Raw genomic sequence first — 27,719 nt, forward strand, 5'->3', positions numbered from 1 at the left:
GATGGGGCGTCTGGATGGTGTAGTCAGTTAAACATCCAACTCTTGGTTTCAACTCAGGTCGTGATCTCAGGGTCATGAGGTCAAGCCCTGCTTCTGGCTCCACACTCAGCGTGGAGTCTGCTTGATATTTTCTCTCCATTTCCCTCTGTCCCTCCTGCTCATGCTCTCTCTTTCTCTGAAATAAATAAATAAATCTTTAAAAAAAGAACTCAATATAAAATGAAAAATAATCCACTTAGAAAATGGGCAAAAGATCTGAATAGGCATTTCTCCAAAGATGATATGCAAAGAGCCAACAAGCACATAAAAAGATGCTCAACATTATTAGTCATCAGGAAAATATAAAGCAAAACCACAATGAGAGACCACTTCACATCCACTAGATGGCTATAATAAAAAAGACAGATAATAAGTGTTGGTGAGGATATGGAGAAATTGGAACCCTTATACACTATTGGTGGGATTGTAAAATGGTACATCTGTTTTGGAAAGCAGTCTGGAAGTTCCTCAAAAGGTAGAACATAGTTACTATTTGATCCTGAAACCCTACTTAAGAGAGATGGAAACATATTTTCATTAAAATGTGTACATAGAAGTTTACCTTAGTATTATTCATAACAGCCTAAAGTAGAATAAACTCAAATGTCCATCAGCTAATGAATAAATAAAATATGGTATATCCCCACAATAATATTCATCCCTTAAAAGAATGAAGAACTGCTATATACTTCAATATGTATGAACCTTGATGACATAATGCTAATTAAAGTAAGCCAGGCATAAAAGGACAAATATTGTATAATTCTATTTATATGAGGTACCTAGAATAGGCAAAGTCATAGAGACAGAAATTAGAAGAGTGGTTACCAGGAGCTGATGGGAGAGGGAAAGGGGTGTTATAGTTCAATGGATAGAGAGTTTCTTTTTGGAAGGATAAAAAAGTTTTGGAAATGGAGAGTAGTGACGGTTGCAAGACATGGTGAATGTACTTCATACCACTGAATTGTATCCTTAAAAATGGTTAAATGGCAAATTTTATGTTATATGTATTTTGGCACAATAAAAAAGGAACGAAATATTGATATATGCTATAAAATGGATGAACCTTGAAACCATTATGCTAAGAGAAAGAAGTCAGACACAAAAGACCATCGTATGAGTCCACTAACATGAAATGTCCAGAACAGGCAATTCTACTGAGACAGAAAATGCATTGGTGGTTGCCCAGGCCTGGGGAAGGGAATGGAGGAGTTGGGGAATTATAGCTGAAGGGTATCTTTTTGAGGTAATGAAAATGTTCTAAAATTGGTTTTTGTTGCTGGTTGTACAACTCTGTGAACATTCTAAAACTACAGTTGTACATGTTAATGGGTGAAGTGTATAGTACATGAATGATATCTCAATAAAGCTGCTTTAAAACAATAATGAGGATTATAACAGTCAATAACTAGTAAGCAATATATTGCTTAGGTGCTTTGGAATTTTGTTGTGTGTATAATATTTAATATAATGCTTATATTATTAGGTTTAGCTATTTTAATAAAACATTCTATTTTATTTTTTAAAAAAAGATAAAAGTGAGCTAATACTATTTTATCCATTAAATAACATCTGTCTAAAGCTAGCATTTTTTTTTTTACTATACTGACAAAGGCTGGAGTACTTTGTGGCTACATCTGCAAACTACAAAGAAAGCTAACAGGGAATGAATTTTCTTCCAAATGTTGGAAGTACAAATGTAATCACATCTTAAGAACCTCATATTTATATGGTATTTAATTTACAAAGCACTTTTTGATATATTTTTTAATTTAAATTTTACTTAGTTAACATATAGTGCAATATTGATTTCTGCAGTAGAGTTCAGTGACTCATCACTTACATACAACACCCAGTGCTCATAACAAATGCCCTCTTTCATACCATCCCCCAGCTAGCCCATCCCTCACCCACTTCCCTCCATCAACCCTGTTTGTTCTCTATTGTTAAGAGTCTCTTATGATTTGTTTCCCTCTCTTTTTGTCTTTTCCCCTTCCCATATATTCATCTGCTTTTTATCTCAAATTCCACATATTAGTGAGATCATATGGGATTTGTCTTTCTCTGACTGACTTATTTCACTTAGCATAATACAATCTAGCTTCATCCATGTTATTTCAAATGGCAAGATTTCATTTTTTGTTGGCTGAGTAATATTCCATGTATATACACACACACACATAAATATATCTCTCATATCTTCTTTATCCATTCCTGATATATTTTCCGATGTACTTATGCTGTTATTACCCTTGTGAAGTGATCAAGAGAAGTGTTAGGCCATCTAACTCCCATAACCAAAAAATTAAGCAGAGATTTGATCTACCTAAGTCCCATAGTTAGTAGCTGGACTAGATCTGAATTCTAAATCTGTTTTCTGCCAACTGCTCTGTTTAATCTACCATTCTGTTCAGCCAATTAGATCACACTGTGCTCCACAAACAGGATACATTTCCGTATAGCAAAAGTAAACTAAAAATGCGAAAAATATATAAATATGCCATTAATACATAAAACTCTCATAGATTGTCCATTTGTTTTTAATCCCACTTTATTGTTTTGTAATCTCTGGACAAGTTTACTATGTTATTTGTACTTACACCTTTAAAGAAAGTCACGAATAGCATAAAATAAACCCAGGCAAGGTTTAGGGCAAATGGGTTCTAGGTAATAATATTGTTGGTAACTATTTTCTGGATATGTGCAATAGATCTATACATGGTCTCTTACTTCAAGGAAGTGCCAATCTAGCAGGAGGAGGAGGTAAAACAAAAACAAATATGTGACCAATAAGAAAACAAATCAATTGGAATTGAAGAGTAAAGAGAGTTAGGTGAGAGGAAAAATGATAATGGACTGGAAGTTAGAACGGGATGGCTTTGAACAATGACTCAAAAGAGTTTCAGAAAAGCCATGGTTGGAATGCCTACTTCAAGTATGTCATTTCACTGTAAAAGGGAGAGGAAAGAGATCCCAATCAGAATAGCAGTAAGAGTGCAGTTCGTATTTATTTTTCTCATGCAGGTCTCAACAAATGCAAAAAATGAAATCATATGATTTAAAAGTTCATTGGTATGTTTCTTAAGAATATAACATTGTGTGAATTCACTTCATTGAATGGACAATAAGGAAAAATGTCAAAGTATTTATTATTTTTTAACAAAATGCATCCAGAATCTTTGAACTTATCAATCAATAATGTGAACAAAGAAAATAGCTTCTGTAATCTCTATTACACTTCAAAAAAAGAGAAGGTATTTCTCTATTAATGATTTTTATATGAAGCCTCAGGCAATATAGGAAAAACATTTTCAAGATTTAGCATATAATCCAAATCTTACCTTTGTATTCTTTTTTCCCCTTACAGCTACTCCCATTAAACTGTTTCCTAAGAAGAGAGGAACCTATGACAGAAGAGAAATGGATGCATCTTGTCTTTTTCAGATCATTACACTCCCACCGGGAGCCTGATTCATACTCACTGGGAGAAATGATCAGGTATCTTGTTGGAGATCAATACGCTAAAACAGTGATTCTTAATTCTGGTTTTACAATATCCCATTGGCTTTCTAATTTTTTCCAGGAATATTAGGAAATTCTTGAAGAATTAATTTCAGTTCACTTAGTTTTTAGTATTAAATATATTCCAAATGGCCTTTCTTGTGGGGAGAAGAGTCTTAGCCAGGGAAAGAAATCCAAAATCCAGCTAGCATGGGAGTATTCCCACTCGAGAGGTGGGAATCACTGCTTTAGTTCTTTGCTTGGCACAAAACCAAGCTAGAAACTACCATTGCTTCTCTGGTCACAGAGAATGCTTGAGAGGGATAACTCTGATGCTCAGGTTCTAAAATCTTAAAAGCACACATACCCAGAAAGCTACTTAATTGTTAATAGTGGCTATGTCTAGAAAATGAGGTGGTGGTGTTACTTTCCCTGTGTTAAATCAAATTTCTCTAATGCCTAACTTTGTTTTATTTTATTTTTAAAAAAAATTTTTTATTATTTATTTACGATAGTCAGAGAGAGAGAGAGAGAGAGAGAGAGAGAGAGAGAGAGGCAGAGACACAGGCAGAGGGAGAAGCAGGCTCCATGCACCAGGAGCCCAACGTGGGATTCGATCCCGGGTCTCCGGGATCGCGCCCTGAGCCAAAGGCAGGCGCCAAACCACTGCGCCACCCAGGGATCCCCTAACTTTGTTTTAGAAGGAGCATGCATTGCTTTCATATTTATTAAAGCTTTCAATTGAGGGGCACCTGGATGGCTCACTTGCTTAAGCATCTGACTCTTGGTTTCAGCTCAGGTCAAGATCTCAGGGTTGTGAGACTGAGCCCTTCATTGGGCTCCTTGTTCCATGGGAGCCTACTTACCTCCCTCTCCACCCCTCCTCCTGCTCATGCTCTTCTCTCTAATAAATAAATAAATCTTAAAAAACCCTTTCAACTAAGATTTCAGAAGCCAAAGATAAGATAAATTAGAATTTAAGCCTAAAAAGACAAACTAAATAGCATTAAGTCTGAAAACAGCTGGTTATAAAGACTAGTGCTATAGAATTCTTACACCACCATTGTCCAACATATATATAATGTAAGCCACAAATTTGAGCCACATATGTAATTTTAAATTTTCTATTAGCCATATTAAAAAGTAAAAAAGAAATTTATTTTAATAATAACTTTTAATTCAACATATCCAAATTATCATAATTTCAACACGTAACCAATTTTACATTGCTCTTTTTGATACTAAGTCTTGGAAATCTGGTATGTATTTTACATTTACAGCATATCTTAATTCACCTTTGTCTATGTGTAACTCACTGTATTTAGTTTTTTAAATTAGTTTCAGAGGTAGAATTTAGTGATTCATCAGCTGCAAATAACACCCAGGGCTCATGAGATCTAGTGTCCTCCTTAATGCCCATCATCCAATTATCCCTTCCCCATCCCCACACCTCTCTAGCAACCCTTAATTTGTTTCCTTGAGTTCAGCATCTCTCATGGTTTGCCTTCCGCTCAATTTTCATCTTACTTTATTTTTCCTTCCCTTCCCCTATTTAGTTAGTTTTAAAAAACAATGTAACAAGCACCTGGGAACCACTCACTCAAAACAAAAACTAGGACTTTATAAAAACTTAGATCCAGTCATATACTTCCTTCTCACTCTCATCTCCCTATCTTTCCCCCACGCAAGGTAAACTATCCTGAATCCTGTGTTCATTATTCTCTCAACTTCCTTTTCATAAAATTGTATCCTATATATATGTATTCCTAAAAAGCTTTTTTTTAAAAAAAAAACCCTTTAGGTTTTTCATTATGATAGGTCCAAGGTGATTTGTTTTGTAAATGCATTTAATACATACATATTGTTTTTGTTTTTTTGGTTTTATTGAGATATAATTAACATATAACATTAGTTTATAGTGTACAAGATGATGATTTGATATATGTATATATTGTAAATGATTAACACAATAATTTTAGTTAATATCTATTACCACACATAGTTACAAATATTTTTTCTTATGATGAGAACTTTTAAGATATATTCTCTTGGCAACTTTTAAATATACAATGTAGTATTGTTAACTATAGTTGGCAAGCTGTAAGTTGTATCCCCAGGACCTATTAATCTTATAACAGGATGTGTGTACCTCTTGACCATCTTCACCCATTTTCCCACTCTCCTACTCTTTGCCTCTGGCAACCAATATATTCTCTGTTTCTAGGAGGCTTTGTTTTTGTTTTTGTTTTTAGATGCCATATATGAGTGAGATTGTACAACTTCTGTCTTTTCCTGACTTATTTAATTTAGTATAATGCCCTCAAGGTCCACCCACACTGTCACAAATGGCAAGGTCTTCTTCTATTTTATGGCTTAATAATATTCCATTGTGTATACACATCACATTTTCTTTTTCTTTTTTTTAAAGGTTTTTATTTATTTATTCATGAGAGACACACACAGAGAGGCAGAGACACAGGCAGAGGGAGAAGCAGGCTCCCCGTGGTGAGCCCGATGTGGGACTCAATCCCGGGACCCCAGGATCATGACCTGAGCCAAAGGCAGACGCTCAACCACTGAGCCATCCAGGTGCCCCTTCTTTATTCATTCATCTGTTGATGAACACTTGTTCTTTCCATGTCTTGGCTATTGTAAAGAATGCTGCAATGAACACGAGGGTGTAGATATCTCTTTGAGATAGACATTTTATTTCCGCCATATACATACCCAGAACACACACTTTTCTTTTTGGTGACAACTTCAACATAGGGGATTTACTTTTTATAAGCTTAAAATTATATTGATAAGGTTCATCCATACCAGTAAGTTTTGCTGCGGTTCATTGGTTTGACTGTTGTTTAATATTTCATTGCATGGATATGTCAGTTTATCTATACACTATTTGTTGATGGGCATTTGGGTTGTTAGATTTTGCTACTGTATATTCTTGTCTAAGCCTGCTATTGTATTGTTTGTATGTATTTATTTATTTATTTGTTTTTTGTATTTATGTAAGAGTTTCTTTTGGGTATAGATATAAGAATTCATAATTCTCACCCAACTGAAACAACTATGAAGAAGGCAATGGAGATCAGCCAGAGGGAGTTCCAATATGGGTTAGAACCAGTAGGAAGAGCAACTGGCAGGGATGGGGCTGCTTGTGGAGTCCCAAGAAACATTGCAGGTAGCAGCTGGTCCTAGTTTTCCAATCTTGTTTTGCTTTACGGGGATGTAGCATATGGAGGTCAAGCTTGTGAGAGTGGGAATCGCCAGGTCTTACTGCTGAAAGTTCCCAAACAAATTTTGACAATGCCACCATATCTTGAGAACTTGGGTCCTGTCTTACCTAGACCCTACATACTTGCCCTCCTATGGGTCAGTTCCCTTCCTCTGCATCCCTCCAGTTGTCTTTCTGCACTGGGCTATATGCAGGTATATGCTGGATGTACTGACAAGGCTAGAGAAGAGCTTGACTTTGGTATATAAGACAACATTCTATGGGAGTGGCAAAAAGATGGAGAATTGTAGAATTAGGGGTTTTTTTTCCTGTCCTAGACTGTGTTAAAGTTCATCACTATGAGCACAGTAAGAATAACTTCTAGGAGTTAGGGCTTAGCATAGCTGGTTGTAACAGAAAACCATAAATCTGGAACTGCTAGCTGGATTGACTACAAGTGAATGATTTTGGAAGAAGAGGGGCTAAGGAATTTGTATAAAGTGAAAAATGATACAAAGTACTAGATAGTTTAGGGCCTAAGGCAAGGGCCTGGCAATGAGGAAAAGTTGCAATATGAAGATAGAGAATTCAGATTTGTCCACGGCTTTCAATTTTGAAAAGTTCTCTTCAAATCACATATCTAATCCTCACAGTAACCTAGTGAAGTAGGTATTGCCATTAATGCTATTTTATAGCAACTGAGGCTGAGAGACTAATTACCATGTTCAAAGTTTCATAACAAGAACATAGTAGATCTGCAACTTGAACCCAGGTCCCTAAATGAGAAAACAATCCTACCCCAGTGATTTACAACTAATGTATTGAAGTGTGTTGCAGGAATTGTTGCTATTAAAGTACTCAAGATATTGGGGGATCTGTGGGTGGCTCAGCAGTTTAACGCCAGCCTTCCGCCCCGGGTGTGATCCTGGAGTCCCAGGATCGAGTCCCACGCCAGGCTCCTTGCATGGAGCCTGCTTCTCCCTCTGCCTGTGTCTCTGCCTCATTCTCTCTCTCTCTCTGTCTCTCATGAATGAATAAATAAAATCTTTTTTAAAAAAGTACTTAAGATACTGAAATGGATTCCATGGTGTTTCTATAATAGTGTCACTCTCATTTGTATTCTGATAGGTTTTCTTTTTTAAAAAAACTTCATTAGTTTAATTGATCTTTTCTATTTTTTTAAAGATTTTATTTACTTATTCATGAGACACACACACACACACACACACACACACACACACATAGAAAGAGAGAGAGAGAGGCAGAGACATAGGCAGAGGGAGAAGCAGGCTCCATGCAGGGAGCCCGATGTGGGACTTGATCCGGGGACTCCAGGATCACACCCTGAGCCAAAGGTAGGCACTAAACCGCAGAGCCACCCAGGCATCCCCTGATAGGTTTTCTTGAGCAAAAAAGAAATAGGCCTGGTTATAGCCAGCATACTAAAAAAATGCCCAGAACTCCAAGGACCCCAGGGAAGAAGTCCCACATGTGAATGCAGTCCAAGCTGTGAATTATGGCAACAAAAGGTCAAGATCTGCCATACTATACCACAGCAGTCAGAGAAGTAATGAAATCTGGGGAGCAATAATAAATATATGATGATAAATGACAATGCAATTTTTATTTCTTTGTTTAAATGTGAGAATGGAACATTACATGTAGTGTACACAACTGCACTTTGAAGAAGCCATTTGTGGACAGCATGGTTACTGTGGTACAGGAATAGAACTAGAAGGGACCTGTAGGTTGCTCCTTCATCAACTAATAATTTATAATGTCTGTGGCTTCATAGACATCTCCACTGTCTACTGCCTATATCTTAAGGTCTTTCAAATACAATTAACCTTTGAACAACATGGGGTTTTGGGGTGACCTCCTGCACAGTTGAAAATCTGTGTAAAACTTATGACTCCTTCAAAACTTATCTACTAGTAGCATACTGTTGACCAGAAGCCTTACTGATAATATAAACAGTAGATTAACACATATTTTGTGTATGTATTATATACTAAATTCTTATAATAAAGTAGGCTAGAGAAAACAAAATGTTATTAAGAAAACTATAAAGAAGAGAAAATACATTTACAGTGTTGTACTGTGTTTAATCAAAGAAAATGTGCATATAAGTGGACCCATGCAGTTCAAACCCATGTTATTTAAGGGTCAACTGTATAGCTTTTATATTATATTATATATATTATATATTATATTATATTATTATATTATATTATATTATATTATATTAATCAATATGGACCTGTGGCATGTTTTCTTTCAATCTTTAAACATCATTAACGATTTGACTGTTTGTTTACCCTGTGCTAGTTGCCACACTGAGTTAGAAGGGATCACTAACCTCTTGTGGATTATCGAGCTGAGAAGATGAGAGAAGTACATGAAAGTAATCTAGAAAATGTAAATATCTTAAACATGTACATGGGAGAATATAAACTAGGAAGATGGGCTATCTGGAGAGAAATTCACTAAGGTCTCTTAAAGGCAATGAAACTTCAGAGCTGAATTCTAAAAAGATGGATAAGAAAAGATGGAGGAGAGGTGACTAATATAGTAAAAGCAAGAGGCTGTACCTAGCAAAGTTTGGTGAAAAAAGTAAGACCATTTATTTTTCTGCTATGGTTGCCATCCCATGGAAATGTTATATGATATGTTAAGAATAAGTAGAACTTGTTTTTCTTATTATCCCTTATTGCTTTGAAATCTCCAAACCAATTACCTCTTACAAAACACTTTTTTTTCTGTGTTCAACTTTTATGAGAAATAATACTTCACATTTGTACATCACTATATAGTTTACATAGCATTTGCATCTCCATCATTTTTTTGACCCTTACACAATCCCATGAAATGACATGGAGGCTGACTTGCCTCAAATTAGAGGACCAGTAAGTGGGAACCAGTATGTCCAGCTCACAACTTCAACTCAGATTTGATTCAGTTCAATCTTCAGCATCCACACGTATAGTTTTGACCAACAACTGATATTTACAAGTGATATGCTTAAGATCCTATAAGATGCTGATGTATCTCTTGCATCAGGAATTATTAAATTATGTCATGGGTCATTTTTATGTTAAGCATGTTTGGTTATTCACATTTTTAAAACTCATGTCAAATATTTTAGAATTTATTATATAACCTTTAAGATGGTTTCTAGTAGAGTTGGTTAAATACTAAAAATCAGATGTTTTAAAAAGTCAGATTTCTATATAGTTACAATGTTATATAGTTTTCACCTAGTAGCTTTATGCATAGTTAACACCTCACTTACTTGGCACCATAGAAGTGGGTGTACCGAAATGAGTTTTCTGGATAACTAAAACTTACTTTAAGCCAGCAAACTCTGAAATCCAACAGAAATCTTTCTAAAACATTTTGAGACTTCTTTGTTTGTCACATCAGATATAGTTGTCTGTTGAGGACTAAGTATCACTATGAAAATTCCCTACTGGACCATATAATGAGGCGCTCAGTGTTTACTAAGGCGTACAGCGAAGTTTGAACTCCTACATGAATGGTCCATATGACTCCATTTTTCTAGTTCTGTTTTTAGAAATTTTCTGTTTTTTACATTGCTAACTGTGCCTTCTTAGAATATCAATTTTTTCACATCTAGTAGACCCCTTCTCTCATTTTAATTGGTTGCCAGACAATTAAGCTCATTATATCAGTAAGCAACCTTTATTTTATATACAACACTAAAAAAAGATGCTTAATAAGTTGGTACTACTTTCTTACAGGTATAGAGTGAGAGGCCTCATTGGCATGAGATTTTGTTTGCAGATCATAGGGCTTTCATCCTACCTCCTTTTGGGTGTCCACGCTGTGTTCTGGATGTTTTAAGTTGCTAAAAAAAAGACCTTTGAATAATCAGGGTATACTGAGAATATATTTTATTTATAAAACTCATATTCTATATATTTCTGCAAATGGACAAAATCAGATGTAACAAACTATCGATAGTAATAGCAGTTTGTGGTATTCAATTTTTATTCTTTAATTCTCAATTCATTGGTGGGAGAAGAAAAAGAACTCTTAAGACAAGCCTTATTAAATTAAAAACTCCACCTTGATCTTTAATAGAACTTTATATTTTCTAAGTGCTTTAGTATATATTATCTCCTTTGATCATCACAATCCTATGAGATAAGCTGAATAGCTTCTTTTCTCAACTATAAAAATGGCTAAGAGACTATAATGTTTGAAAAAAGCATTCTCACTTATTTTATTTATAACCTGAGTAGATGGATTAGTACTACTAATAATTACCAATTACTGAGCACCTGTTATGTGCCAGCATTGAATTAGGAATTTTATATTACCTCTAATTTCTTATGATAGTTTATCAAAGAGAGTATCATTATTGTCTTTATATAATGAGAAAACTTACGTTAAGAGAGGCTACATGATTTGACCAAGGTCATAAAGCTAAAAGTAGTGAGCTAGGATTCAAAATTAGATCTCAGGATTCAAAATTAGATCTTATTTTTAAATAAGATAAATAAATCTTATTTACTTATTTATTTATTTTAGAGAGAGACAGAGTGGGGGTAGGGGCAGAGGGAAAGGGAGGGAGAGAAGCAGATTCCCTACTGAGTATAGAACCTGATGTGGTGCTTGTATCTGAAGACTCTGAGATCATGACCTGAGCTGAAATCAAAAGTCAGATGCTTAACCAACAGCCACCCAGGTGCCCCAGGTCTCTGTGATTTAAAATTTGACATCAGGTCCATGTCCATGTGGTTTTAAATTTCTATGCTTTTTCTTTACCTCAATCTGAGAGAGAAATCAAGGATCAGAAAGATTGCTTGTTAATATCAACTGAGTTTTTCTTTTTTGTAGGTATATTTTATCCATGCACTGGGAGCTTTACTATACTAAACTTGGGCTTTATTTCTGATAGCTTCTGGATTTTGCATACTATGCTAGGGGATGGGAAAACAGATTAGATTAAAAATGTTGAACTGAAACTTTAAAACAACCTCTGAGTTAAAATATTTGTACCACAAATATACCCTTCTCCTTTAAATAGGTTACAGTGTAAATTTCTGTTTATAAAAAACTTTGGAGATAACTTGTAAAGATCATGCATTATACAAACCAATGACTTTGTGACTCATGCAAAAGGTTTGTTTTTTTCTTTTGAACAAAACAGAGGTTTAAATGTGCGACCTGAAATGTAAAATTTCATTTTTGAAAGCATGCAAATGATACTTTAAAATTTGATCATTTCAATGTAGTTTGTTTTTTTAAAAAACATGAAATACATCTGAAACTTGAGAAAATCAAATTGCTGCATTTACAATAACTGAATTCTCTCAGGAGATACTGTGAAGCTATCATGAGAAACACATTCTTTTCCCATTTCCTTTTTAAGAAATCATATTTCTAAATAGATTAGGATCAAAACATAGTGAATTACCAAGTCAATCTTCCCACTCTACTGGCACAATGTAAGATAATGATGCACTGAATTTAATCGATAAAGATGACACTGCTAACTTTCTGGCAGCAGTCCAGGCCCATGAGTTGTTTTGCTATAGAGAAAAGAGATCTGCACAAAGCCATCTTCTATCTAGTACACCATTTGACAATTAGCATAGATTGGTTAGAACCCTTGCATGGAGTATATAAAACCTAAGTAGGTTAGACACTCAAGAACTGACCTAAAGCACCACAAAACTAGATTAATTAAAGGCTCTGTATATGGGACACAGTACTAAAATGCAGCCAAGACTCATAAGTCTATAGCAAAGCATCCTTGGTGCCTAATTATTTCAAAAATAGCTCTGTCTGCATTTCTGAACATGTTAATGCCATAGGATCTATGTCTTCTAAGTCAGCTTGGAGTCCTAAACAAGAAAGAAAGTAGGATCAATCAATGACTCTAAATTATATTGACATTCTAAATATATTTTGCTACCTTGTACCAGAGATTTGTAAGTAGAATACCAGGGAAATTAAAACTGCTACCAAAGATAAAAACCACTACACATGGCTTATATATCTTGTATTTAGTAAAAAAGGAAGAGTTGTGTTGGCCTTGCTAATATTTCTTTCTCAAGTGTATGGAGGGTAGAAGAGAGATACAGTGAGGTAGAGGGGGTAGCCAAGATAATTTGGGATTAAAATGCCATATATCAAATGCCTGCGTGGGCATTTGAAAATTTCTCAGGTATTCTAGGCTCTTGTCGCATTTATTCTGCCCAGTGATTGTGGCTTCCCTCAGTACTTCTTCTAAGCTCCTATGTTACATATCAGGTTTTTCTTTTTAAGCCATAAGGAAAGCCAACAGACCTAGAGGACTTGGTTAGCCTTTGCACTTGATGTTACCTTAGTCAGAAATGCACTTTCTACTTTTTTTCATCAAAGTCCTATTTATCCTCCAAAATCTAATTCAAATGTCCCCTTATCCATTCATGTATGCATGTCTAATATGTGCCAGCCATTATGCACTTCTCCTTGGAGATGTATTTAATGTATTTGGTCATTCTGTGGCCCCCTCCTCTATGCTTCCACTGGAATCTTATAGCTCCATATAAGTACTTATCAACTCTGGGAATTATTTATAAGATTCTCTCTTTTATGAAAACCATGGCCTTCCAGAACTAAGGAACTTTATCTTATTCATTTTTGTATCCCTGTGTGTAGCATACTGTCTTGCACATAGTAGATGGTTAGTAAATCTCCAGCTATTACTCTGTCCCCCACCCTTTCATTTATATTGCTATTTTATACTTATTCATATCAATTGACTCTTAATATTTCTGTTCCTATTACTCTACTAAAACTGCTCTCACCAGTGTTGCCAACAATATCCTTCTTACTGATTTTAGTAGATGGGTGAGACACACTCTTTCCATTGGTTTTGCTAAGTTAGATAATTCTAAGCTAGAGCTGTGAGTAGCTATTTTTGCCACTTTATAGGGAAGAATCTGCCTGAAGTATGAGGCCAATACAAAGGAAAGCAGAGCTGAGTGAGTCCTGATGACATCATTTGAACTCCAAGGTTCAGCCATATCTTAAGCCAGCCTCATGAAGGACTTTACAATTAAATGAGCCAATAAACTCCATGCCCTCTTCTTTTTTTAAGATTTTATTTATTTATTCATGAGAGACACAGGCAGAGGGAGAAGCAGTCTCCCTGCAGGGAGACTGATGTGGGACTCAATCCCAGGACCCTGGGATCATGACCTGAGCCAAAGGCAAACGCTCAACCACTGAGCCATCCAGGTACCCCCACATGCCCTCCCTCTTCTTTAAATAAAAATCTTAATCCAGGTTAGGCCAGCTATTGGTCATTGCAACTGAGAAAGTCCTAACCTAGTGAACGATCTCCATATCTATATATCCAGCCCAGATATTTTTCCTGACTTCAGATGCATATCCCCAACTGCTTACAAGTTTTCTTCTCTTGAATTTCCCACAGGTACCTGAAACTCAAAACCTGTTTAAAACCACACATCTTCCTTTTCTGAGCATTATCTCTGAATAGTATAGCACTTTGCCAGAAACCTGAGTGGCTTCCTTGACTCCTCTTTTACTCTGTTCAATCAAATGACCAAGTCCTAATATTTTTTCTACCCACTAAATAAATCTGTCTACTTCTGTTTCCATTGATGCTACTCTAATTATGCCATTTCTTATGTATATCATTGCATAAGCCTCCTAACTGCCTTCTTTATCTCCCTTATGCCCCTTCTAGTCCATTTTTCTATTTTTCTTCATTATATTTTTAATAAATTACAGTAACATATACTTATTGTAGCAACTCAAACAATACAGAACGATATAAATAACCATTTAAGAATTACCCCTTTCCCATCCAACCTCTTTCCAGCTGATATAATCAATAAATCATTTTGGTGCTTCTGCTTTTCACATCTGTTTCTATGCTTATATCCATATATCTATATCTATTAAACATTTTTAGGGGGTTAAAATCTTTTTCTTTTTGAAAGATATTTATTTATTTATTTATTTATTTATTTATTTATTTATTTAAGAGAGAGAGAGACAGAGACAGAGACAGAGAAGGGGAAGAGGGAGAGGGCGAGAGAGAATCCCAAGCAGACTCTGCCCTGAGTGCAGAGCACAATGTGGGGCTTGACCTTAGGACCCTGAGATCATGACCTGAGACAAAATCAAGTAGGATGCTTAACTGACTGAATTACACAGGCCCCCCAAAATCTTTCTCTTTTTAAAATAGATATGTGATTATATTTTACACATTACTCTGAAACTTAATTTTTATTACCTAGCAAAGGAACGTGGCTATTCTTTCAGTCTATATATGAAATTGCAACATATTCATTTTTTAGCTCCACATCATTCAATAGTATGGCTATGTCATAATTTATTCAACCATTTCCCTATTTATAGATATGAGGGTTATCCCTCTTTTTGCCATTAAGGTAGTTCTATAGTAAATATCCTTGTATATATGACCTATGTATTGGTATTCTTATTTCTGTATGATAGATTCCCCAAGGTGTAAATGCTAGATTATAAAGGTATTCTAATGTTTAATTTGACTGGTGAGGTATATTACTATCCAAAATGGGTGCAATAATTTATATTTCCAAATATGATATATTACACTAACAGAATGAAGGATAAAAATCATGTGATCATCTCAATAGATTCAGAAAAACATTTGGCAAAATACAACATTCTTTCATGATAAAACTCTTAACAAATTATGTATAGAAGGAATGTATTTCTTATATTTAAGAATGGTTATATATGACAAACCCACAGCTAACATCATGCTTAACAGTGCAAACCTGAAAACTTTCCCTCTAAGATCAGGAAAAAGATGAGGATACCCATTCAACATAGTACTTGAAATCCTTTAACCAGAGCAATCAGACAAGAAAAAGAAATAAAAGGCATCCAAATTGGAAAGGAAAAAGTAAAATTGTCTCTGCTGATGATAAAAACCTATAAATAAAAAACTCTAGACTCCACCAAGAAAATTGTTAGATATAATACATAAATTCAGTAAAGTTGCAGGAGACAAAATGAACATTTGAAAATCAGCTGTGTTTCTATATACTATTACATCACTTACTATACTGTGTTGAAACTATCCAACTGTGAGATTGATGAGGGTAGGGTCTTATCTTGTTCAACTCTGTGTCCCTAGTGGTCCAAACAGAGATCAATAAACATTTATTCAACAGCTAGTTGGTACTTAATGAACATTTGAATGAATGGATGAATGAAAAAAAGGAAGCCTTTGTAGCTCTCCACATGTAAGAAAAGAGTCCCTACAGGTTCAGGAGTAGAATCTAGAATAAGTCAGGGTTGCACAAGTAATTCACTACAGATCCAACAGGAGCCATCTGCCTACATATCTACATCTGACTGTGACATTTCAAGGAGCCATACAAAAGGGAGCTGACAGTTTACCACTTGGCCAACGGGTTAACCTTCTTAGAGCCTTCACACTTCTTAAAATCATATGCATGTTCTTAATCTTTACTGAGCCTTTTTATGGAAGTTAATGAAAAGGCTTATTTAACCATCCAAACTGAAACCCTGAGTATTTAATCATGCAGACATCATTTAATTGGTTAAAACTACCCTAGGTATTATAATTATATTATAGAAATCAGGAAGTTAGGAGATAATTATAAAAAAATTAGAAGGAAACAATTAGATCATATATTCTAGTAGTTCAACATCTTTTTCTTACTTTAATATATCTGAGGGCTATGCTATAAACTCATCAGTAAGAGTACTATTTCACTATAGGGTTCTTAATGGGGCAGAGTGATCAGAATTTTCAAAGGTATGTATACCTTGAAAAAAACCTCCTTAGATGATTTTCAGTCAGGCATATTCACATTTTACCTTACATGATTCTGTATTGCTTATGTTTGTTATAATGAGTATTATTATTTTTATAATTTAAAAATTCCACAAATATTTTCAAGCAGCCTAATCTTCAACTAATTTTTACACCCAGTTCACTTTAGGACTTAGGGTACTGAGGACAGGAATTTGGTAGCTTTACTAACTGCAGAGCCTGGTACTATGTCTTATAAGTAGTTAGCATTCTAAAAATGTTTGTTAACCAAGTATCAGTGGTGAAAGCTTGTTGAGATCATCTAATGCAGAGCTAATTCATCAATAAAAATCAACCTTTAAAGGGCATTTTGGAGTATGAGGAAGCTAAGACATTTTAGCTTACTTAATATCTTGATATAAAGCCATTTTTCAGAGGGTTCTGCTGTGGGCATTTATGCTGTTGGCTTCCATGACCAGTAGACAACCTTGGGGACTCTACATCTGAAATCAACAATCCTTTTCAATTCTACACACATGGAAAACTCTCAAAAGCTTTAATTTAGTCTTGTCAACAAACCCCTGTAAGCTCTCAAAATGATTTTAATATTTCTTGTTTGATAATAGCACAGTGATGCCTCACTGAAAAGCAATTAGTGTAAGAGCAATACTAGAATGAGGGCACATTAATTCTAGCTAACATTTGTATAGGTAGAAATTCTGTTTCTTTGAAGCTATAGCTTTTCATGTGTATCTGTATCAATTTAATGGTAGCTATGCCCTACTTCATTATTGTTTTTAAGAAACAAAGGACAAAGGATATACTACAATCTTGTTTCTCTGCTTTACTCTTTCATAATAGTAAAAAAAGAATACTTTTTTGATCTATCCAAAAGTAAACTACAAAGAAGAGATACTAACAAAAAGGAACACCTATACAGCCAGGCAGATAGTAAGAGAGTGACAAAGAACTGTACAGAAGTGATCGTTTGTTGTTATGAGGTAGGCCATGATTTAAGGCTTAGAGTCTTCTTTTTTTTTAATGTGAGTTAGCTTTTTTTAAAATTTTATTTTTTTTTAAATTTTATTTATTTATTCATGAAAGACACAGAATGAGAGAGGCAGAGACACAGGCAGAGGGAGAAGCAGGCTCCATGCAGGGAGCCGACATGGGACTCGATCCTGGGACTCCAGGATCAGGCCCTGGGCTGAAGGCGGCGCTAAACCCACTGAGCCACTCAGGGATCCCTAGAGTCTTCTTCTAATGGGCTTGGTGAGCAAAAAAAAAAAAAAGACAATCTGGTTGAAAGAGAGTATCTTTGCAAAAATTATAATGGATCATCTATAAATTAATGAATATGAGTACCTAAAATGCCTGGGAGATCATGCTATTGCATCTGTTTTCTAGAGAGAATATAGTAATAGCAGTTAATAATTTCTGAAACAGGGGCACCTGGGTTGAGCATCTGCCTTTGGCTCAGGTCAAGGTCCCAGGGTCCTGGGATGGAGTCCCATATATGGCTCCCCGCAGGGAGCCTACTTCTCCCTCTGTCTATGCCTCTGCCTCCCTCTCTCTGATTTTCATGAATAAATAAATAAAATCTTTAAAAAGTAATAATTTCTGAAACATTTTTGTGTACATTTACACTTTTGATCATTACAGCAACAGCATGAGGTAAACAAGGCTAATTTCCCCCATTTTAAAGCTAAGGAAACGGAAGCTCAGAGGGACATAGGTCCTCCAAGGTCACATGGCTGCTTTGGTGGTAATGACATCAGGATTGGGATCCAGAAGTAGTGATTCAGTGTAGTATCTTATCTATGACACCATGCTGCACTTTAATTTTTATTCTTTTACAAGGACAGAAATATGAGAGGCGGGCAGGTTTGGAAAGTTATTAATATTCTGATTGATTCCTGAAAATGATCCCACAGGAAGAGAACAGATGATTTCACAATATTTATAAAATATAGAAAACACCTCCATGGGAATTCTGAGTTCATATTATCTGATTCTAAGACCTCATGACAGTCTGAATGTATTTTACATTTCATTCCAACTAAAAAATAAAGGTGTACAGATTTCTGGAGAACCCTGCAAAAGATGACCAAGCAGGTTACCTAGAGCTATTATTACTATTGTTACTTCAGAAACATAAGAATGGGTCACAGCAGGAAATCCTGGCATAGATTTCCGGAATTGTTGTGACTCACAATACCTGCAATGAAGGGATCATGCTTTCCTCACAGAACAACACAGCTAAAAGATCTCATAAAATTAGCAAAATTAACTGAAAACCTGTATCAGATGCTTCTGGCCAACTCAAAACCAGAATAGTTAATTTAAGATGTAGTAAAGAAAAAGATATCACTCATTTTCTGAGAGTTGAAGATATATAGCACCAAGATTTATGCTGGGGAACTAACCCTGTGTTTGGAACTCCTGCTTCCTATTCAAACACCTTCATTTATAGAGTAATGCAAATGAGAAACTGAGAATTTCTTGAACGGTGGGTCAGAAAGATTGGATATGCCTGGATACCTCATACCAATGACATTTTTAAAGTCAAGGTATATACCATGCCTATATTATGCCTCTAATTAACTAGTTTAGTGGTTCAGTGAAAACAAGGAAAAAGACTTCTGTAGCTTGATTCATTCTTGGTGACCTTATGCAGGCTCCTGAGGATCACTACATCCCTTTCTTCTCTCTAATGTGAATGAACTATATGTCAAATATTTTTCTACTGCAGGGATTAGTGAAGATCATGAAGCTTAATTTGTATAGTTCCTAAATAGAAAATCCAGATTCCTTCCCTTCCCTCCTTTTCAGTCATTCATTTAAAAAATCTTTAAAAATTAAATTCCAGTTAGTTAACATACAGTGTAATATTAGCTTCAGATGTAGAATTTAGAGATTCATCACTTACACACAACATCCAGTGCTCATCACAAGTACCCTCCTTAATACCCATCACCCATTTAACCCATCCCACCACCTACCTCCCCTCCAGCAATCCTGTTTGTTCTATTAATTAAGAATCAGTTATCTAATTAGCTTCTCCCTTCCCTGCCATGTATATCCGTTTCATTTCTTAAATTCCACAGATGAGTGAAAATCATGTGGTATTTATAGTTCTCTGATGGACTTATTTCACTTAGCATAATGTATTTCACTTAGCTTCATTTATGTCATTGCAAATGTCAAGATTTCATTCATTTTTATGACTAATATCCCATCACACACACACCCCACAGCTTCTTTAACCATTCATCAGTTGATGGACATTTGGGCTCTTTTCATAATTTGGCTACTTTTGATATGCTGCTATAAACATCATGGTGCATGTATCCCTTGGAATCAGTATCTTTGTATCCTTATGTAAATAAATACCTAGTAGTGCAATAGCTGGGTTGCAGGGTGGCTCTATTTTTAACTTTTTCAGGAACCTTCATACTGTTTTCCAGAGTGGCTGCACCAGTTTGCATTCCCATCAACACTAAGAGTTCCCCTTTCTCTGTATCCTTGCCAACACTTGTTCTTTCCTGTGTTAATTTTAGCCATTCTGACAGGTGTGGGTCTTAATTTGTATTTCCCTGATGATGAGTGATGTTGAATATCTTTTCATACGTTTGTTAGCTATCTGTATGTCTTCTTTGGAATAATGTCTATTCATATCTTCTGCCCATTTCTTAACTGTATTATTCGTTTTTGGGTGTTGAGTTTAAGAATTTCTTTATAGATTTTGGATACTAACACTTTATCAGATATGTTATTTGCAATTACCTTTTCCTATTATGTAGGTTACCTTTCAGTTTTGTTGATAGTGCAGAAGCTTTCTATTTTGATGAAGTCCCAATAGTTTATTTTTGCTTTTGGTTCCCTTGCTTCCAGAGGATGTCTCTAGGGAGAAGGTGTTACAGTTGATGCTTTGCAGATACGTTCATAAGGGATATTGGCCTGTATTTCTCATTTTTAGTGGAGTCTTTGTATGGTTTTAGAATCAGGGTAATGCTGGTCTCATAGAGTGAGTCTGGAAGTTTTCATTCCATTTCTATTTTTTGGAATACTCTGAGAAGCATAGGTATTGACTGTACTCTAAATGTTTGGTCAAATTCCCTGTGAAACCACCTGGCCCTGGACTTTTGTTTCTTGGCAGTTTAAAAAAATTTTTTATTTATTTATTTGAGAGAGAGACAGACAGACAGACAGAGAGCGAGCACAAATAGGGGGAGCATCAGGTAGAAGGAGAGGGAGAAGCAGGGAGCCTGATGTGGGGCTTGATCCCAGGACACTGGGATCATGACCTGAGCTGAAGGCAGACACTTAACTGACTGAGCCACCCAAGTGTCCCTCTTGGCAGTTTTTTGATTACTGATTCAATTTCAATGCTCATTATCGGTCTATTCAAGTTTTCTATTTCTTCCTGTTTCACTTTTGGTAGTTTCTGTGTTTCTAGGAATTTATCCACTTCTTCAGGCTATCCAATTTGTTAGCATATAGTTTTTCATAATATTCTCTTATAATTGTTTGTATTTCTGTGGTGTTGGTTGTGATTTCTCCTCTCTCATTCATGATTTTATTTATTTGTAACCTTTCTCTTTTCTTTTTGATAAGTCTGGCTAGTGCTTTATAAATTTTATTAAGTTTTTTCAACAAGCCACCTACTGGTTTCATTGATCTGCTCTACTGTTTATTTTTTTGTTTGTTTCTATATCATTTATATCTGCTCTAATCTTTATTATTTTCTTTCTTCTGCTGGCTTGAGGTTTCATTTGTTGTCCTTTTTCTATCTCTGTTAGGTGTAAGATTAGGTTGTGTATTTGAGATTTTTCTTGCTTTTTGAAGTAGGCCTGTATTCCTATATACTTCCCTCTTATGACCACTTTTGCGCATTCCAAAGATTTTGGACCATCATGTTTTCATTTGTTTCCATGTATTTTTATTTCTTCTTTAATTTATTGGTTGACACATTCATTTTTAGTAGGATGTTCTTTAGTCTTCATGTATTTGTGGTCTTTCCAATTTTTTTCCCTGCTATTGACTTCAAGTGTCATAGTGTTGTGGTCTGAAAATATGTATGTAATGATCTCAATCTTTTTGTACTTGTTGAGGCCTGATTTCTGACCCAGTATATGATCTCTTCTGGAGAATGTACCATGTGTGCCTGAAAAGAATGTGTATTCTGATGCTTTATGATGGAATTTTCTGAATATATCTGTTAAGTCCATCTGGTCCAGTGTGCCATTCAAAGCCATTTTCTCCTTGTTGATTTTCTGCTTAGATGATCTGTTCATTGCTATAAGTGGGGTATGAAAATCCTCTACTATTATGTATTATTATTAATTAGTCTGTTATAGTTTTATGTGTTTAGCTGCTCCCAAGTTGGGGGCATAAATATTTATAGTTGTTAGATCTTCTTGTTGGACAGACCTCTTTATTAAGATATAGTGCCCTTTTCATCTCTTGTGACAGACTTTATTTTATTTTTTAAAGATTTTATTTTTAAGTAATCTCTATGTCCAATGTGGGGCTCAAGCTTACAACCCTGAGATGAAGACCTGCATGTTCAACTGACAGAGGTACTCCTTTTTGGTTTAAAATATATTTTGTCTGATAATAAATATTGCTATTCTGGCTTTCTTTTGATGTCCATTAGCATAATAAATGTTTCTCCATCCCTTAATTTTCAATCTGCGTGCATCTCTTTAGGTCTAAAATGATTTTCTTGCAGGCAGCATATAGATGGGTCTTGGTTGTTTTAATCCATTCTGATACCCTTTTGTTTTTTGATTGGAGCATTTAGTCCATTTAGACTCACAATAATTATTGATAGATATGAATTTACTGCCAGTTTATTACATGTTTTGTCATTGTTTCTGGAGATTTTCTCTGTTCCTTTCTAGTCTTTGTTGTGCTTGGTCTTTCCTACTCAAAGAATTCCCTTTAGAATTTCTTGGAGGGCTGGTTTAGTCGTCATAAACTCCTTTAGTTTTTGTTTGTCTTGGAAACTCTTTATCTCTCCTTCTATTCTGAATGATAGACTTGCTGGATAAAATATTCTTGGCTGCAGATTTTTCCTATTCAACACTTTGAATATATCATGCCATGCTTCTCTAGCCTGCCAGGTTTCTGTGGAGAGATCTGCTAACCTTATTTGTTTTACCTTATAAGTAAAGGACTTCTTTGTTCTTACTACTTTTAGGACTTTTTTCTTTATCTTTATATTTTCCAAATGTAACTAACATATGTCTTAGTGTTGGCCTGGTTTCATTGATTTTGATGGGAGTTCTCCATGCCTCCTTGATTTGGATGTCTGTTTCCTTCCTCAGATGAGGGAAGTTTTCAGCTATAATTTTCTCAAATAAACCTGTTCCCTTTTCCCTCTCTTCTTTTGGGACACCAATGATACAAACATTATGCTTTACAGAGTCACTGTGTTCACAAAGTCTACATTTGTGATCTAGTATTTTTCTTTCCCTTTTCTTTTCAGCTTCATCCATTTCCATAATTTTACCTTATTTTTTAAAGGATTTTATTTACATATTTTAAACAATTTATTATTTATTCATGAGAGACACAGAAGAGAGAGAGAGAGGCAGATACACAGACAGAGGGAGAAGCAGGCTCCTCACAGGGAGCCCAATGTGGGACTCAATCCCAGATCCCAGGATCACTACCAGAGCCAAAGGCAGGCACCCAACCACTGAGCCACCCAGGTGTCCCGAGAGAGAGAATCTTAAGTAGGCTCCACACTCTGGAGCCCATTGTGGGCATCAATCTCATGACCCTGAGATCATGACCTGAGCTGAAAGCATAAGTCAAATGCTTAGCTCACTGAGCTCCATAATTTTATCTTATCACTTATTCATTCCTCAGGTTCTTCCATCCTTGTGGTCATTACATCCAGCTGGTTTTGGATTTTGGTTATTGCATTTTTCATTTTGGCCTAATTTTTTGGTCTTTTATCTCTGTAGTAAGGGACACCCTGATGTTTTCTATGCTTTTCTCAAGCCCAGTTTGTATCCTTATGATTGTTGCTTTAAATTCTGGATCAGGCATATTACTTTTATCTGTTTTGATTAGATCTGTGGCCATAACCTTTTCTTGTTCTTTCTTTTGTGGTGAACTTCTCCATCTTGGCATTTCGTCTAAGTGTCTATCTTCTTGCATGTGTTAGAAAATCCTGTTATGTTTCCTGCTCCTGAGAGAAATGGCTTTATAAAGAAGATATCATATATTGTACAGGGCCTGGTGCTTCAGTAAGTATCTATGGTGTACTCTGGAGTATGTACTCTGCTGCTGTGTTTTGGCTGTCCTTCCCTTCAGATAAGTTCTCTGCAGTGTTTCTCCTTGTCTTCAGTAGAAAGTATTTGGACCTTGGCCAGAGTGTGGCAAGTTTTAACTAGGTATACTCTGGTCTGCTTGTTAAAAGAGACATGATGCTATTTCCACTAGAGCTGAAGCTTTGTACAACTCTGGTCCCTATAGGTGGTGTGTGCATGGAGATGGTTGTGCTAATTATCTGGGGGAGAGTCCTGCTGTGCAGGTTCTCAGGCACAGCTGTCCCAGAAAACAGCACCAGCAGGGCACAGCGGGGCAAGGCTTGGTGAAAGCAGTTTAGCCTACCAGTGTTAGTTAGCAATGTGCTGCTTACTGGAGTTAGTCAATGTTGAATGGTGGAGGAAAGAAATGGGGCTAGCCAGCTCCCCAGTCTCCAGAGAGGGGAGTTTGCACCCATTGCCGTCTGGGAAGCACTCCCAGAAGAGCAAAGAAACTTCTCTTCTGTGTCTCAGGTATCCCTCAGATCACTGCCTTCACCCTATCTGTGTCCACACTGCCTGTGTGCCCAGCAGCACAGTACACCTTGGGCTCTATCCCAGGCAGGGTGTTTGAGTTTTAAAACTCCAAACTGTAGGGACCTGGCATGGCAGGGGCCTGTACTGGTCCTCTGTGGGAGGGTCTTGCTGTACTGGGACCGGTGCAGGTTTATCCCAGAAGGCCAGAGACATGGAGTTTGGAGTAAAGTACAGCAAAGAGACATGGAGTTTGGAGTAAAGTGCAGCAAAGAGCTACCATCCAGGTTAGCTGTCCTCAGCAGGTGTCTCTGTACCTATGCTGAGAGGTAGTGGAGGGAAATGGTACCTGCTAACTCTTTTGTTCCTGGAGAGGCAATGCCACCTCTCCCAGAAGCGCTCTAATATGGAGAAACTGTATCCCAGGGCATCCGAGGGGATCCTCAGATTGTGCCCTATGCCCCCAGGCTATCTGTTCTCCTCCACAGGAACACTAGAGCATCCTCAGGGCTCCACAGAAGCCAGGCTGTGGACCGTCTAAAACTCCTGTCTTTGAGCACCACTAGTTGTAAAAACTCACGAAAATCAGCCCCACATTTTCCCAGTCAATGACTTTGGGGAAGTGTTTTCCCTGTCCAATCCTCTGTGTGTTCCTCTCTTTTTCACCTCTCTCCATGACCAGGGTTCCCTTCCCTCTACAGCATCTGCAATCTTTTTCTCTCCCAAACCACATCTCTGCATGTCCTACCTTCCATGATGTGGCCTTCTTTCTCCCTCTATTTGTGCAGTTTGTTCTGTCAGTTCTCAGATTGACTTCTTGGGTATTCAGAATCATTTGATATTTATTTAGATGTGTTTGAGGGATGAGGCAAGACTAGGATCCTCTTAATACTCTATCTTCTGAATTCTTTTTTTTGAATTCAAGTATAATTAACATATAGAGTTATAATAATGTCAGGTGTACAATATAATGTTTCAACAGTTCTGTACATTTCTTAGTATTCATCAAGATAAGTGTATTCTTGGAGACAGGATGATAATGTTGAAGTAGGAGAATCTAGGCTCACCCTGTCTCATGAATACAACTGGATAATTACCAAATCATCCAAAATACCCCAGAAATCAACCCGAAGACTGACAGAACAAACTCCACAACTAAAGAGAGATAAGAGGTCACATAAAAAAATTTAGGAAGTGCAGAGATGTGGTTTAGGAGAGAAACGGACCCTGGCTGCTGTAGAGGGCAGGGAGCCATGGTTGTGCAGAAGGGTGAGAGAGAGAGGAACATACAGAGGAATGAACAAAAAGAATCTTTCCCTTTTGCCACCTTCACCAGAATTAGGGCCCTGAAAAACTCTGGTGGGGATATGTGGTATGGGCTGGGGTTTATGCTGGTCTTCTGGGGGAGAAGCTTGCCACATGGGGACAGAGGTAAGTGTGACTGGAAAGGGCAGTTCCACTGTAGCACAGGGGTGTGAGGCTTAAAATGGCAATAAATACATATATATCAATAATTACTGTGAATGTAAATGTACTAAATGCTCCAATCAAAAGACATAGGGTGTCAAAATGCATAAGAAAACAAGTTCCGGGCAGCCCCGGTGGTGCAGTGGTTTGGCGCCACCTGCAGCCTGGGGTGTGATCCTGGAGGCCCGGGATCGAGTCCCGCGTCAGGCTCCCTGCATGGAGCCTGCTTCTCCCTCTCCCTCTGCCTGTGTCTCTGCCTCTCTCTCTCTCTCTCTCTCTCTCTCTCTCTCTGTGTCTATGAATAAATAAATAAAATCTTTAAAAAAATTTAAAATAAAAAGAAATAAAGAAAACAAGTTCCATCCATGTGCTACCTATAAGAGACTCATTATAGATCTAAAGACACCTGCAGATTGAAAGTAAGAGGATGGAGAAACATCTATCATGCAAATGAATGCAAAAATGTAAAAAAAAAAGCCAGAGTAGCAATACTTATATTGCACAAACTGACTTTCAAACAAAGACTGTAACAAGAGACAAAGAAGGGAAGTATATAATAACAAGGGTGACAATCCAACAAGAAGATGCCAATTCTAAATATTTATTTGCCCAACATGGGAGCACCCAAATACATAAAACAAAAACAAACATAAAGGAACTAAACTGATAATGTTGTAATGATAGTAGGGGACTTTAACACACTACTTACATGAATGGACAGACTATCTAAACAGAAGAAAATCAAGGAAAAAATGGCTTTGAACGACACACTGGACCAGATGGACTTAACAGATACAGTCAGAACATTCCATCCTAAAACAGCATAAAACACATTCTTTTCAAGTGTACATGGAACAGGCTCCAGAATAGATCACATATTGGGGCACAAAACAAATTTAAGAATGGAATTATACCATGCACATTTTCTGACAACACTACTAAACTAGAAATCAACCAGAAAAAAAATCTGGAAAGACCACAAATACATTGAGGTTATATAACATGCTACTAAACAACACACGGGTTAATCAGAAACTAAAGAAGATATAAAAAAATACACAAGAACACTACAATCTAAAACATTTGTGATGCAGCAAAAGTGGCTCTAAAAGGGAAGTTCATAACAATACAGGCCAACCTTAAGGAGCAAGAAAAATCTCAAATAAACAATCTTACACCTAAAGGAGCTAGAAAAAGAAGAACACATAAAATCTAAAACCAGCAGAATGAAGGAAATAATAATGATTGGAGAAGAAATGAATGATGTAGAAACTAAGGAATAATTGAACAGATAAAATGAAATGGGTAGTTGGTTTTTTGAAAAGATCAACATAATTGATAAAGCTCTAGCCAGAGTTATTTAAAAGAAAAGAAAAGGATTAAAATAAATAAAATCACAAATGAGAGAGGATAAATAATAACCAACACAACCAACACCACAGACAAACAATTCTAAGAGAATATTAAAAACCATATGTCCCCAAATGGGACAACCTTGAAAAAATGGATAAATTCCTAGAAACATATAAATTACCAAAACTGAAACAGTAAGAAATAGAAAATTTGAACAGACTAATCACCAGTAACAAAAATGAATCAGTAGTCAAAATATTCCCAAGAGATGGCTTCACGGGCATATTCTATCAAATATTAGAAGAAGAATTAATTATCCCTCTTAAACTATTCCAAAAAATAGAAAAGGAAGGAAAACTTTAAAATTCATTCTATGGGGCAAGCATTATCCTGATACCAAAACCAGATAAAGACCTCACTTTTAAAAAAAAAGAAATACAAACATAGATAACAAAAATCATCAGGAAATACTGGCTACCAAATCCAAAAATACAGTAAAAAAATCATTCTCCACAATCAAGTGGGCTTTGTT

At 36.2% G+C, this 27,719-nt stretch overlaps 1 protein-coding gene across 6 annotated transcripts in view; it reads right to left on the minus strand.

Annotated features, from left to right (window-relative positions):
• EDA (ectodysplasin A) overlaps nt 1-27,719 on the minus strand; it is a 445,917-nt gene that overhangs the window by 82,786 nt on the left and 335,412 nt on the right. For 3 of the 6 annotated variants that reach the window (XM_055338210.1, XM_055338209.1, XM_055338208.1), the window contains exon 3: nt 3,381-3,443. The exons of the other annotated variants lie outside the window; for them this stretch is intronic. In XM_055338210.1, the coding sequence (XP_055194185.1) occupies nt 3,381-3,443 (63 nt within the window). The remainder of the gene's footprint in view (nt 1-3,380; nt 3,444-27,719) is intronic. 6 annotated transcript variants of the gene reach the window in all.

This window comes from Nyctereutes procyonoides, unplaced genomic scaffold (assembly GCF_905146905.1).
Source record: "Nyctereutes procyonoides isolate TBG_1078 unplaced genomic scaffold, NYPRO_anot_genome, whole genome shotgun sequence".
Lineage (NCBI taxonomy): Eukaryota > Metazoa > Chordata > Mammalia > Carnivora > Canidae > Nyctereutes > Nyctereutes procyonoides.